The sequence below is a fragment of the Suillus plorans genome, assembly GCF_016647745.1.
Source record: "Suillus plorans strain S12 chromosome Unknown HD556scaffold_3, whole genome shotgun sequence".
Lineage (NCBI taxonomy): Eukaryota > Fungi > Basidiomycota > Agaricomycetes > Boletales > Suillaceae > Suillus > Suillus plorans.
This window is the reverse complement of record NW_024537387.1, coordinates 235,380-249,108: the sequence shown is the minus strand read 5'-3', so window position 1 is coordinate 249,108 and position 13,729 is coordinate 235,380. Positions and strand designations below refer to the sequence as shown.

The 13,729-nt window shown below is 48.7% G+C and overlaps 7 protein-coding genes across 7 annotated transcripts; 3 read left to right on the top strand and 4 right to left on the bottom strand.

Moving 5' to 3' along the window:
• Window positions 1-920: 920 nt before the first annotated feature.
• Window positions 921-2,512, top strand: HD556DRAFT_1477389 (uncharacterized protein; the record flags this gene model as incomplete). The annotated part of the gene is made up of 5 exons (XM_041308553.1): window positions 921-1,079; window positions 1,133-1,330; window positions 1,383-1,472; window positions 1,522-1,643; window positions 1,695-2,512. The coding sequence occupies 5 exons, from the start codon at window positions 921-923 to the stop codon at window positions 2,320-2,322; spliced, it is 1,197 nt and encodes a 398-aa protein (XP_041166395.1). The 3' UTR covers window positions 2,323-2,512.
• A 191-nt stretch (window positions 2,513-2,703) lies between these two features.
• Window positions 2,704-3,700, bottom strand: HD556DRAFT_1225787 (Metallo-hydrolase oxidoreductase; the record flags this gene model as incomplete). The annotated part of the gene is made up of 2 exons (XM_041297036.1): window positions 2,704-3,314; window positions 3,373-3,700. The coding sequence occupies 2 exons, from the start codon at window positions 3,698-3,700 to the stop codon at window positions 2,704-2,706; spliced, it is 939 nt and encodes a 312-aa protein (XP_041166394.1).
• Window positions 3,655-4,505, bottom strand: HD556DRAFT_479190 (uncharacterized protein). Its single transcript, XM_041310724.1, has one exon. It carries the CDS (start codon window positions 4,192-4,194, stop codon window positions 3,925-3,927), a length of 270 nt encoding a protein of 89 aa, XP_041166393.1. The 5' UTR covers window positions 4,195-4,505; the 3' UTR covers window positions 3,655-3,924.
• HD556DRAFT_1225647 (thiamine pyrophosphokinase) lies at window positions 4,462-5,415 on the bottom strand (the record flags this gene model as incomplete). Its single annotated transcript, XM_041297030.1, has 5 exons — window positions 4,462-4,695; window positions 4,739-4,879; window positions 4,929-5,027; window positions 5,072-5,159; window positions 5,204-5,415. 5 exons carry the CDS (start codon window positions 5,413-5,415, stop codon window positions 4,462-4,464), a joined length of 774 nt encoding a protein of 257 aa, XP_041166392.1.
• Window positions 5,179-6,962, top strand: HD556DRAFT_479246 (uncharacterized protein). Its single transcript, XM_041310725.1, has 4 exons — window positions 5,179-5,510; window positions 5,566-5,642; window positions 5,702-6,744; window positions 6,797-6,962. The coding sequence occupies exons 2-3, from the start codon at window positions 5,595-5,597 to the stop codon at window positions 6,572-6,574; spliced, it is 921 nt and encodes a 306-aa protein (XP_041166391.1). The 5' UTR covers window positions 5,179-5,510; window positions 5,566-5,594; the 3' UTR covers window positions 6,575-6,744; window positions 6,797-6,962.
• Window positions 6,963-7,608: 646 nt separating this feature from the next.
• On the top strand, window positions 7,609-10,285 carry HD556DRAFT_1225920 (Sodium/calcium exchanger protein-domain-containing protein; the record flags this gene model as incomplete). The annotated part of the gene is made up of 5 exons (XM_041297044.1): window positions 7,609-8,458; window positions 8,524-9,501; window positions 9,587-9,777; window positions 9,835-9,936; window positions 9,989-10,285. The coding sequence occupies 5 exons, from the start codon at window positions 7,609-7,611 to the stop codon at window positions 10,283-10,285; spliced, it is 2,418 nt and encodes an 805-aa protein (XP_041166390.1).
• Window positions 10,286-12,098: 1,813 nt separating this feature from the next.
• On the bottom strand, window positions 12,099-13,003 carry HD556DRAFT_1436950 (uncharacterized protein; the record flags this gene model as incomplete). Its single annotated transcript, XM_041305628.1, has 5 exons — window positions 12,099-12,410; window positions 12,442-12,518; window positions 12,585-12,801; window positions 12,841-12,861; window positions 12,920-13,003. The coding sequence occupies 5 exons, from the start codon at window positions 13,001-13,003 to the stop codon at window positions 12,099-12,101; spliced, it is 711 nt and encodes a 236-aa protein (XP_041166389.1).
• Between the last annotated feature and the right edge of the window lie 726 nt (window positions 13,004-13,729).

Below are 13,729 nucleotides of genomic sequence, written 5' to 3'. Positions count from 1 at the left end.
GGGCACATATCAGTCATGGCCAGTCCTGTCTCCTCGTGTATCATGCATCAGACCTATCTGGCGCTCCCCCTCTTTCTGCTCATCTCTTGCGCCACATTTTCCTAGATAACTGATTTAAATTAATTCTAGGGACCCTATGGATGAAGCATATATCCATTCTCGCTTTACACGCTGCTCATCTAGTCAAAATTTTCCACACTAATGCTCTCTTCCGAGTCCCAAGTATTAAATGGCAACACGCTAGAACGGTCTCGTCCTTGGTTCGATAACGGAAATGTTATATTGTCGCACAAGCAACCGCCTTCCGTGTGATTCAAGGGAGTGACCGGATTCAGCTGTCCGGCTGTGAAATAGTTCGCTTACCAGGTCATGCGGATGATGTCCTGCTAGCTCTTTGTGATAGAAGGTACTGTGCCTTGGTCATATAATAATGGGCCTCACTCATCACACACTGTCTAGCTATTTTTCCGGCTCTGAAGAAGTCCCTATCAGCATGTTCTGATTAAACGTTAATTCATTACAGGCATGGGATGCTGATTAGGGGAAGGGGTCTTTACACGATTTCTATGCAGCAAGCAAAGCTTTCCCGTGAGGAAAGCTGCCTGGAGAGATATATTGGACCACCTACATAAGAAGAGCTTGCTACTATGAGCCGAGTTGCCAGACTATGACTTAAAATGTTCCCTTGTCTATTTCGCAAGTTTGTCCGGCTATACGTGTTTCCCCTGCTGATGCTTGCTTTCTAAGACGTAAGGTTATGTGATATCGAGGCGCAGGCAGCGAGAGAGATGCGCAAGAGATATAGCAGGCCTTGATAGTTTGCAAGTCACGTGACACCTACTATAGTATGCTAGTAATATCACATAGCTGTAGAAGTTCTACCAAGACTCCATAATTCAACAGTAATTCACCTTCCTGGGATGACGGCGCCAACTAACAAAGCCAGAGCAGCAGGTGTCAGTGCGAGTTCATTCTTTGACCTCAAAGCAGAAATCGCTAAGAAAGAAGATGAATTTACTCGGACCAAAGCTGCAGGAGGCAGTAAATACACGGTGGGAGGTGTCAAAAGGCCCGACAAGGTGAGCGTATCCCGTAATTGACACGGGAGGGCTTGAATAAAAGCATAACGCAGAAACCGACCGTATGGAGTCGCTCTAATAAAGGCGTCCAAAATCGCGCTGCGCGCGACATAGAACTGGAAGAAGTCAGCAAGGTGACTATCGAGTCTGGGCGGGCCGTTTTGGAGAGGAAGGCGAAAATCTACGAGAAACTACGCAAGGGGAAATCTGGTGGCCTTACTGACAAGCAGTACGAGGCTTTGCTCGTCGATGTGTGTATGTTACTTGTGTTCGCTGAGTGGCTTTCTGATGTCCAGAGTCTAGTTTGACTCTCGAGGACCTAGTGATCATTTTGAGTCGGACAGTGACGATATGGATGAATCATTGACGATCCCCGAACAGCCTCAAGATGACGTAGGTACTTTTGATGGAACCTCTCGGATTATACTCATGGAATGTTTAGGATGACCCAATCATTGAATACGAAGATGAATTTGGACGACAACGAACAGGACGCAGGTCCGAAGTTCCGCGGCACTTACTTCCGCGTTCTGAGGATACAGAACCAATACCAGATGAAGACAAGTAAGCTAAACAGCGAGGCCTCATCATCCTAGTCTTATTTTTTTTCTCGAGGGACGTCATTTACAATCCCATCAACTACTTCCCGGTATTCGAACCTTCCGCGGAGCGCATCCAAGCAGTTCAAGATGCTTACTCGGAAGACAATAACCCATTGTCTTCTCACTACGATGCTTCAAAGGAGGTTCGTGCTAAAGGCGCTGGGTACTATCAATTTTCTGGAGACGAAGAGACGAGGAGACAACAAATGGAAGAACTGCAGTCAGCGAGGATAGAAACTGAGAAGATAAGACAAGATGCTGGTGCAGTGGATCTTAAACCGGGAGAGGTGGAGGGCATGCGTGACGATAGTATCACCGCAGGCGCGTCGAAGAGCAGGGCGATGGAGAAGCGGAAGAGGGACATTGAGGAAAGACGAAAGATATTAGATGCGAAACGAAGGAAGGTCAAAGGCGACGAAACCCTCGCAGGCCGAGGTTTGGAGCCCGATAATTCAGAGGCTGTAACGTTGGAGGCGCAAGACACGTCTGGACCGTTAGTGGCGCTGGAAAGGCAGATAACTGATGCTTCAGACCGACACAAGAGGAAAGGCAAGCAGAAAGGGACTGATGACTCGGTACCAAAGACAGAGGCAGATAACTTCTTGGCCCAGTTAGAACGGGAAATATTAGGAGGTCGTTAACCACCCCTTATCGGCGAGTTAATCCTTACTGGATAGTCACCTGTGCTCATTAAATATGTAGCTTTGACTTTCACAACAACACAAGGTTGTCATAGACCTCCAGATTATGCCAAGACGTGACCAGTGTATGCCACCCACTTGTGTCTGATGGAGGAAGGTACTGCTACAATGTAGAACTTTAAATCACCCACTACACAGTCCGTCGTGAACAGGACGTTCGCGCTCATTGCCTCCAGTCGATGTACTTATGTGTAGTGCCACTGATATACAGCCAGCAAACAATCCCCCCGCTTGTGTAGCTGATATCGATAGACACTGGAACCACGAGTGTGGTATTTCGAACATAAGCTGGAGTCCAACAGCCTTACAAATTTGAACCTATCATGCTACTACCTCACCCTTTGCTTCGAGCACCAGCCTCTCAGGACAAATCAAAGAGAATCTACCCTTGTCCTCTTTAAACTCCACACACCAAGTCCCTCGACGCAAATAACGTCTCTTCAGCGGCTCTTTACCAGAGACAACATTTTCCATGAACTTCCTACACGTCCTGAGCACCTCAAGTGCAGGACGGAGAGCAGTAGCGTGCCCGCAGTTGATCATCACATTTTCAGAGTCGGGTTGCGTTTTCACGAGCTCGATGAGTTGATCGATGGTAGAGAACCACACGGGTAAAGATCCCCCGGTTGGAAAGATGATGGGATCATCTTCATATAGAGTGTCCCCGGTATATAGCATTTTCTCGTCTGCATCCCACAAGGCAAGCTCGTCAGGAGTGTGCCCGGGGGTATGCAAGACTGTGAGGCCCATAGATAAACCTGACGATGAGGTGATCTCATGTAGGTGTGGTACCAAAGTGAGCTCGTAAATCGGGGTTCGTAAGCCCTGAGCATTGCATTCCGAGTTTGCAGGGAAGTTCTCTGGAGAGACGAAGGAAGGCGAGTGGCTTGAGCCGAGAATGGGGCTGTCGGTGGCGAATGGTTCCACACCAACTTTAAGTTTCAGGGAGCGATCAACAAATCGATGAGTTGAATCAGGAAGAATACCCACGGATATGATCATAATGGCAGTGGCTCTCCACCACGATATACTTCATCTTCGCTCCTTCATTGAGAGGCTTTCCGTTGTTATCAGGAACATCGACGGTCTCGATGAACTCCCTTAAGCTCTTCAGACCAATCTCCGGATTATGTGTAGCCCCACCGCATCCTGTATCGATGATGAGGATGGTCTTAGCGGATGGGACTACCTTGGCATAGATGAATGGGTGTTCATTGAAGACGTCATCCCATTCGACGATCAAGAAAGTAGTCTGCGTCAGGCGTCGAGCAGTGAATGCTGGCAATCGTTTGTTGTCTAAGCTGATTCCTTTCTCCATATCGTCCATCATCAAACGAGATTTGGAATACGGACTTTGATGTGTCACCGAGTAGAAAGATACAAAGAGAACACCAGCTAAAAAGACCAGTACTGATTCCAGGCCTGAGCTCATCCTGGGGAAACGTTGAAAGTAAAAGCACGATGAGAATATTATAGTCTTATCTTTGAAGCATGCTCACCTGCAACGTACCACGAGACTTCTGAGAGATATTTCTGGCGATCTTATCCACCTGACACAGGGCAGATGATAGCGACTTCTTCTTCTCCCTTCAATGTCACTTCTTCAACGTTGTCCACCATCTCTGCATTTACGCTCCATTGGCTAGACTGAAGGATCTTGTCTAGGCCGACGTCCGGATGCAATGACACCAAGAAACTGCTCAATGAGGAGAGTGGGTATTGCGAGGCAGGGAGGGTAATCGATTGTTCCGTCAAGCCAGTCGCTGTTGAGGCAGCAGCAAAGTAGAGAACGGTGATTTCTGGTTGGCTCATGATGGTTGGCTTTGGCCTAGTCTTCCCCAGGCAGACCCTAGTAGGTGAATCATCCTAAGATCTCTATTAATAGCACACGGACACGATGCTTGCGTAACCATAAAGAGGTGGATCCAAGGTAGAACACGCTGAATCACGGCCGCCTTCTAGACCCGTCAATTCCCCACATCGCATGTCCAAGCGAGTACTACAAGAAACTACACAGTATACTCTATAGTATATCTAAGATACAAGTCTAATTATGCAATAATGTAGGAGCGTATGTTCTCAGTGTTCCCGTAACTCCGCACACCACCAGATTGGCTTGGAGGTCTTGATCGTGACGTCTTGTCCTGGTACGAGATGATTTGATGTGGACACAAGTCCATCAAATGATGACTCTGTGTTGTCCAGGTTCCACCGCAGCCCAGTCGTCGTCAGGATGGTCGAGTCGATGCCGACAGGGAGGAGCCCACACGTTTGCCCTAATACGTCGTGGTTGATGTGGATGAGATGTTCACCCTGAAATGGTGAGATACAGCACTGAAAAAGTAACTCGACTTACCTCATCAAGAACCCATCCTACGTTATCGTCGGTGACTGTGAAGACGCGTTTGCGGGTCTTACGAAGCTTGTGGAGGTATGACAGCGTATGTACAGTCTGATCCAACCTTCCGGAGAGTCCTCCCAGGATCACAATCTCAAACTGTTGGAAGGATGAATTATTCTGGTAGTGAACCAAAAAAATCTGGTACTACCTCCCGTCCAGTTAAACGTTCTTTCTCTTCAAGTGCTTGCACACATTTCATGAGGTCCGTAGAATCTTGGTTGGAATCGTAAATTACTGGTACATTCTGGGGGACTGTTGAGACAGTGTTGATCAAAACACAGGCCTTACCAGTGAAGCGTAGTACAATCTAACATCGTCCCGTAAAGAGTCGAGATCACCCTTCACTATATCAGGGAGAAATCTAGACTTGATGTCACTAGCCATACACTGCAGCGCAAGCAAGACTCGGAGTAGACTTACGAATTTCGAAGGTCTGGATGACCACTTGTGCCCAAGATATCATATAAACGATTAGCGCCGCCGTCAGCGCATGAACGCCATTCGGAGGCGGCCCAGAGGGTCTTTAACAGGCTAACACTAAAAGGTTGATTCAGAATGATGAGTGCGCGGGGGATATCAAGGTCTTTGGAAGCTCGCGGGTCCAAGAATTGGGTGCACCATTCTACGATCATGGCGGTAGAGGAGGTTGGCTAAATCCAAGGCTGTTCGAGTCCATAGCAGTTGATTCCCCATAACCTACACCGGGAAATTTACAACGAGCCGAACCGTGAGAAACTTGCCATCTGACCAGACGTAAATAACTTACAGACTGAGCCTTATAGAGACTCAATCGACTCGGAGCATCGCGGCGATGTCAGACACAAGTTCCCTCGAGCAAAGCAACGAGCACATGCTCCAGGTATCTCTTTAGTGCTGGTAATCTAGTGCGTGATTAATGTTTTTTTTTTTGATTTTTAGTCAGCACTGGCGACTGCCTTCCAGTCCACAGACATCGCGCCTAAATCTGGTGCTGCTGCTGCCCCGGCCGCTCCTGCATCACTCTCAGATGCACCTACAGTAACTTTGGAGGTACAAGAAGATTCTGAAACAGCCGAAGAGGACGCATGGAAGGGAGAATATGAGGCTCAGGTAGAGGAATGGCGTGCTCAGTCAGCCGAAGCTCGTGCTAAAGCGGAGCGCGAGCGTGCACGGTGGGAGCAGATTAGGAAACGCGAAGCAGAAGAACGGCAAGCACTTGGCCAGGAGCCAGAAAACTGGGATGCATTGGGCTCCCATATTACGTCCTCATTCGCCGCTGCAAGCGAGGTATTGGCTTCTTCGTCTCCCTCCCTAGCCTCGACCTCCCTTACGGATTCTGGGCATCTTGTTGATGAACCAAAGGGCCCGTCGAGTCATTTACACGCCCCTCAACATCTTAAGATGGATAGTGGGTCTCCGTCACAGAAATGGGAACATATAGATTCGTCTCCCACTTCTTCCTATCCATCTATGTCGTTTCCCGAGACATCTATTCCATCATCACCGTCTCCGCCGCATGTTGCACTTCAACAAACGACAGGGCGTTGTCAACCTCAGGAGCAACATTCTGCAGGACGCAAGCCTTCCAACGTGCCACCCTCCACCATCCCATCCTTACTTGACAGCTCAATCGCATCACGGACACGAATGAATTTGCTGCTTTCTTCTCTTGCGATCAATCTATTCCTTCCTTTTGTGAACGGGGTGATGCTAGGCTTTGGAGAAATATTTGCCAAGAACGTCCTAGTGGGGTGGATGGGGTGGAAGTCGCAGAGCGGTCGCACTGCTACGAATGTTGGTGTTCGGAGATGATCTCCGTCTTGGTAGTGTGCATACCCACCATGTACTGATCATTGGAAGAATCACAATGTTCTTGAATATATACACTTGATGGATTTTCATACAAGCAGTCCCAAAAACGTTTCTTGTATTTCATCGCGCCCACCATATTACTCTGGCTTGTGTGGATGTGCTTTGATCTGGTGCGCTCACTCATTTATGTCTCTGGTATTTGAGTTCAATCTTACCTTACAGGTACATTCGGAAGTATCGTTGCGGCCTAGTTGCTTCTTCGCAAGACGTGTTCTGGAAGCACTTGATCTTTGTGACTCGGGCGTGGAATGGTGCACCTCAAGCCTACAATCTAACCTCACGTCTTTCGCGTTTACATCATTCACACTAACCTTTTAGTGCCAGATTCTTCGACTCCGGGCCGCCTGAAAATGGTGTTTCATGATTTCTCTAAGCGGCCCGCCAGAATGTACCAGTGATCCATGGTTCCCCGCAAACGCGTCTCTATATGGCGAAAACATAGATAGCTCCTGGACGAAGTGAGTCGCTTTTCGGAACTCATGTTTCAAATTGTCTTCAGGGCGTTTCATATCCGGGTTGATGACCCTGCCTTCGTATTAACATGTGTAGGTCAGTCCCAGGTAAGCATGCTACTAGTCAGCGCGGTACTGCCCGTCTTGCATTCTATCACACAAAGAATGTAGTAGATCGATGTCTTTGATAGTAGTGAAGAATGGGGTACTTATTACGATACAGCACTGAAGAGCGATATCCAAGGGGTACCAGTGCCTGATGACTTGTAGATGTGACTATATGTGCTCAAGATGAAGATGATCAAAGGTCTGGATTGGATTCCACATCGCATGACCAGAACCGCAAGAAATTTGCGCCCAAGAAGTTGGAACATATAAGCACTGAGAAGATCAAGTTTGTAGGAAAGTAGGACAATTTTGATCATCGAAGTGGTAAATATAAATCAAAGGCACGAGGTTTAAGTGCGTCAGTGTATAAGCTCGTGGAAACCCCGACATAAGGTCCTACTTTGTCTTCCTACCATGTCTAGCGCGGGGGCAAAGGCTGTCTTTGTTACATGCCTCATCGTCAACGCAGTTTTGTGGTCACAGAGTCGATATGGCCAATCCTACCAACACCAGTCTCTGCCGCAGTCCCTTTGGAAGCGGAATGGACTCGGGCCAACGCCGATGACGACTGCAGAGAAGAGCTGCTCTCCTCTATCCTACTCGGACCTTTCGTTACAATGTGCACATGTTATGGAGTCATGTCCATCGCCTGAGACATTTCTGAGCATTCCGTACTTGTCCTACTACTTCTGCGCTTCCCCACCCTTCCGGCCTCTGATTTTCGCTGGATTAGTGCTCTGGCTCCTGTTTCTATTCAGCACACTCGGAATATCTGCATCTGATTTCTTCACTCCGAACTTGGCAACAATTGCGACCTTCCTAGGTCTCGATGAAAACGTCGCTGGTGTCACCTTTCTCGCATTCGGAAATGCCTCCCCGGATGTGTTCAGCACTTTCTCCGCTATGCGTGCAGACTCAGGAAGTCTTGCCATCGGAGAGCTGCTTGGAGCCGCCTCGTTTATAGTAAGCGTCGTGGTAGGCAGCATGTGCATCATCAAGCCATTCAAGGTCGAGCGAACCCCATTTCTAAGGGACGTCGGCTTCTTTACCTTTTCCGTCATTATATTGCTCGTGATACTCCACGATGGCCGCATCAGAGCAGGAGAGTGCGCATTTTTGGTAGTCATGTACGTGTGTTATGCCGCAGTCGTTGTCGTGGGGAGCTGGTGGGAGCGGCGGCGCGATCGAAGGGAGAAGCTTGAAGCTCTTATCCGAGCGGAATATGGCGAGGATGAAACTGTAGTAGAACCCTATCATGACGTAGGTGCGTGTCTGTTCTATCATTTCACTCCTACCATTCTATTTTTGTTCATCCATGAATATATACAGCCACCCCTCCCGATGACACGCTTACCGTGCCTCTCTCGCCACCAACGCGGCACCGGGCAGCATCGTGTCCCCAACCTCCACGACTTGCACTCCCAAATTCACACCCTCGTGCACTGTCATCCTCTTTCCATGCACAGTCCCCTGGTGGAGACCGTACTCCCTCACCCCTGAGTTCACCCCACCTCTCACAGATGCCGTCCTTCTCGCTGGTCGGGGCGCTCGAGTTCAGACAGGTGGTGGCAAGCCTACAGGCACACGCCACTTCTAGCAGCTTGTCCATCTTTGACAGCCCCATCACCCCCTACGCGGGTGGCCACTACCACCGACATGGCGGGAGCCATGCAAGCCGCACTCCATTGAACGAGGAGGACCTCTGGGACTCAACGTTAGGAGGACTGCCTCTGGATGAGCGCAGTCCCAGGCTACTTGTGAATGACATCATTTCAGAGGGTCGAGAACCATCATCGTTAGCGATCGACGTGCAAGCACCCACCTCTGCTTCAATGTCACCCTTTCCATCTATTTCTCACACTCCTGCATCACCAACGGACACCGCGTCCACCACGACGACAGAAGTGGAGCCGTATGTTCCTCCGTCGAAACTCAAGCGTGCATGGCGGGTCGTGAAAAAGACGTATTACATCCTCTTCCCTGCGCTACATCACTTCAGAGAAAAGAATACACTAGGGAAAATAGCGAGTCTTCTTGCCGCGCCTGCGGTGATGGCACTCACGCTGACTCTACCTGTGGTCGTGGTCCCATATGACTCTAATGGATCCGCATCGGAGAAAATGCACAAGCGCCATCATAACGCCGGTGAGGATGGCCGGTTGACGGACTTTGAGGAAGACGGTATTGAGCGTGCGTTGATTGCGGAGGAAGTGATGCAGCCGGATCTCCACGAAATCGAGTTTAATAAATGGCTGATGGCTGCACAATGCGTCCTAGGCCCTTTGTTTTGTTTAGGGGTGTTATTCCGTGCGTGTGTTCTCTCTTTTCCCGCTTCCCTTTCCTGCGGTTTTGGACTTTGAAATGTGAGCTGACTGTTAATTATTTGATTCAGACGATGCGGATCACTTCATATTCCTCGTGTTAGGAACAATTGTGGGCGGACTTGCAGTTGCTGTACTTGTGCTCGTGTTTGCGGATGGTAGAAGCCACCCTACTGCACGTATGGCCCGGTGTAGCATGGGTTTCTTGGTTTCGATTGCATGGATTATGGCAATCGCTGATGAGGCTGTCAATGTACTGCAGGTTCGTTATATATTCTTATCCTATACACACCTCCCATCGTATTGATGACCTACACAGACATTTGGTTTCATCTTTGGACTCTCGGATGCTATAATCGGCCTCACGATCTTCGCAGTAGGTAACTCCCTCGCGGATCTCGTAGCAAACATGAGCGTAGCTGTAAGTCTCCTTCCTTTTCTCCCACCCTTCCACCGCCTGACCCACCCTTGAGGTCTTCGCCCCAATCATGGGCTTCTCTGCATGTTTCGGTGGACCCATGGTCAACATCCTTCTCGGTGTCGGCATCTCCGGCTCCTACGTGATTTCGCAAGCTGGTGGCGAGCCATACAGACTACACTTTTCAAATACGCTCATGAGCAGTACACTCGGATTACTGACATTGCTCATCGCAACGCTGGTCGTCGTCCCGCTGAACGGGTACGTACTGAGTCGTATGTGGGGATTTTGTTTAGTAGGCGCATATTTCGTGGTCATGGGAGTGAATTTATGGGTGGAACTGAGGTGGTAGAGGGCTGATAGATGGTGAGAGGAACCATGTACACGTTTAGGGTTTGATTCTGACAAGGTATCTAGGGTTTACTATTGAACGTGTTAACTTAAATATCCAGCATCTGGTGCCACACTGCTTTGATAGACGCTAACTCTGCATGGTGTATACATACGCTCAAAATTTCCATGAATGGTTTCACTAATCGCACTCACGACCTGCTTTGCTTCATTGTAGTATTCATGGGGCGTGGACAGACAGGTCGTCTTGTACGAATGCCTCGTAGCTTGGAGACTTAAACTCATCTTGGTTGTTACGTTGAATACTCCTATCATGAACACTTCCAAACGATCTTTATCGAAATGAATAGCGCAAGGAACGTCCATGTCTTTGCATCATGGCAACCATGCAAGGAACTAGTAGGTAAGCGATTCGGTTATATTTCGAGCTAGCGTTGCCTCATTGCTAGTAGCAGGTTTCTACCAGCGTGGACGTGTGACCATTGTCGCTGATCCACGGCTTGAGCTAGTCCTCGTGCATCATGGTCTCCAATCCTACCGTGGCGCTTTATTCAGTTAATATGAATGCTCCATTTCTGCAACACAAAGTGCCCTATTACATAGGACAGATCTTGCCCCTACTCTCCCTGGAGTTTGGGGATTCAACCTCGACCGGCGGTGGTGGGCTACATCTGGCAGTTAGATGTTCAACTACACGCGAGCTTGAACTCTCCGCAAGTTGACTTTAAACGAGAAGCGAGGTTCTCGATTGGAGTCTCATGGGTCTGACTCTGGCTCTGGAGGACTGCGTTAGTGAGCTATACAGTTCCTTTTGTGATTTTCGATGTGATAGACGGACTTCACTTCAAGGACAACGACAGTCACCTGCCTAAACCATGCCTACCATACCTTTTGTATTCGCAATTCCAGCTATCCCAATAATCCCATATCACTGCATGTTTCTGACCAAGAATATGTCTCAGTGCTTTCCACGATTCCAGCAGACTTCAGAACTTATAGTATCTTCCACCATAAATTCTTACTCTAATTAGCGCGTTAAGCGCTGCATCTTTCCTCGATCGTTCGATCAACTATACTTGCTAGCACCGCAGTGCAGTGTAAAGGCCCATCTACAGTGAAGGGAGGTGCGGAGACATGTGAATTCGGACACACTATAAGGGAGCCCAGTTCTGTTTAAATGCCCAGGTTGTAGTAAAATGTAAAGACCAGTGGCACCCCTTTCAGATATATCGTAATGTACAATAACTGATCGAGTATTAATACGAGTATTGAGTGCGATCCTCTTCTAACCGTATTTTGAGGGAGGAAAGATACTCTAACTCCAGATTCGTCACCGCCGGTATATTCCAAGCGCTAAAAACCAAGTTTTGCAGGGGACACTTCAAGCGTGCCAAAAATGCCCTCAACTGCTCATGGAAGCATGGTGCTCCATTATTGCAGTGATCTTCAAGCACCCGCAAACTAGGGAGCGAGAGAGCGTTGAATAAGCTGGATAAATCATCTGCAAGCGAACATTGGCGTCGGATGTGGAGCATCAGCGGGTTGGATTGTGCCAGAACACTACAGAGCGCTCTGCAGCACTTTGTAGTGAATTACGTTTCCCTGATGAGGGGTCGTATCTTGAGGTGCGTGAATGACTCTAGGTCTTCTAGTCTGTAGCCAAATCGTACGTGGATCTTGAGCAAGGAGAGGTTGGGGCATAGCTAGAGCAGATGGAGGATTGCACCGGGTTGCTGTAGTGTGACGATATCAAGATTTGTTAGGTGGGCCATGACGGGACCGAAAGAAGTTAAGCACATGGTGTTGAAACACCGTCAACCACCTTGAGACTGCGCAAGGTACGCGGCAGTCTTTGATAGATCGTGGAATAACTGGAAAGTGATCATACGAGTTCCGTCCCTCCTGGATAGCCAGTTCCTGAAGTGCTGGGAGGTCGTGTAACAAAGTTCGGGTTGGTGTACTTCTCGTCCGAATGTGACAGGGAGTGTCGAGATTTGCCTGATGTAGGGCTGAAGAAGGCTTCGTATCTTCATCGCATCGGTTTCCTCGCAGAAAAGAGTTAACGAGAGCGGATACCTTCGTGATCGCTTGAGCAATAGGCCATAACCGAAGGCTTGCGGCTCCCACTAGTGATATGATAAGTCAACTTTCACAGACAGCCTGCTCCATAAACTGGGCATGTCGACAGCAACCTCCCTCTATTGTCGACATACTCCAATCAGCAGCAGGGGCGCCTGTAGCTCCGATGGCAGTTGGTGGTCAGATTCAAGCGCCAGAGACTCGACACAACACCCATGTACAGAGACATCGACTGCGAGATGCCGTCCTTTTTTCAGCTAGTTGCTGGTAAACCTTTTTTGCACCATCCATAACGGTTTCCAGGCCTGATATCTCGCGCAAAACTGTATCCAGCTGCTCCTGGCGTTTGGTGACGATGCCGCCGATACTCCCGTCTGCATCCATGGCAGACTGATCAATATTTGGAAACTTGGAATGTTGAGTTTCGAGGTCTGGAATCTAGTAATGGTCAATACAAATGCCATTCAATAGACATACAGTTACTTCGCAACGTGCAAGCTGAAGCAAAAGAACATCATTATGTGCAGACGCGAGTGCCTATAGAACAAACACTTACGACAGTTTGCAGTGCGCAGATGATCTCCGAGAGTGGAGAAAGATTTGCTTGTGAGTTGGCTGTTATCCCCTCGACTGACTGCATGTTGGTTTAACAGGAAGAGTTGGAACGAAGACAGTCAACGTTATAACCTCGCCAAGGATGATGAAGGAGAACTCCGACAACCACAGTACGTGTGTGGATGAGGCTGGGTAAATGGTTCGTTTTGTGAAATCAATGCGAACAAAAATAAGTCGCATGTTGCGCTCAAGCCTCAAATCGTAGCCACTTTTCTTATTCAAAGGAACAATACTGAGATAGGTCTTGTCCACAGTTGAGATTCGGCATTCAGCGCTTCATCCTCAATGGACGCCGTTCGACGTGGCCTGGCGGCCTGCTGTCTCTGAGCGTGTCAAGCGGAAAGAATGGGAATAAGATAAGTGCTGATAGGCCGTGCATACCTCTCGCTCGATGCATACCCCCGCACGCGTATGAGAGCGGTCGCGCTCTTTTGAGTTCTGACTCGGGAGTTCTGGAGACGCACACCCTCTTTTATCGCACATATTCTGGCATGTTACGACTGTAGGATATTGCTCTGTGCTCACTGCATCCAGGAGTTGCGCGCGGTGCATAGCAACCTACAAGCCTGGGGAAATTTTTAATATCAGAAACAACCGGTGAATGTCCACTCACTGGAGATAACATTGGTGTAGCTCGTCATCACATAAGCTTAGCATGCATTTGTGAATGCGGCGATGTAGTACTACCACTAGTGGGCCGTAGTACGTGATTTTGTCAACGACGTTAGATATTAACCTTCCTTTCTTGTAA

Coding starts and splice junctions, on each gene's coding strand:
- HD556DRAFT_479246 (XM_041310725.1), top strand. CDS start 5,595: ATGTCAGACACAAGTTCCCTCGAGCAAAGCAACGAGCACATGCTCCAG. Junction 5,643..5,701: donor GCAACGAGCACATGCTCCAG/GTATCTCTTTAG, acceptor TTTGATTTTTAG/TCAGCACTGGCGACTGCCTT.
- HD556DRAFT_479190 (XM_041310724.1), bottom strand. CDS start 4,194: ATGAGCCAACCAGAAATCACCGTTCTCTACTTTGCTGCTGCCTCAACA.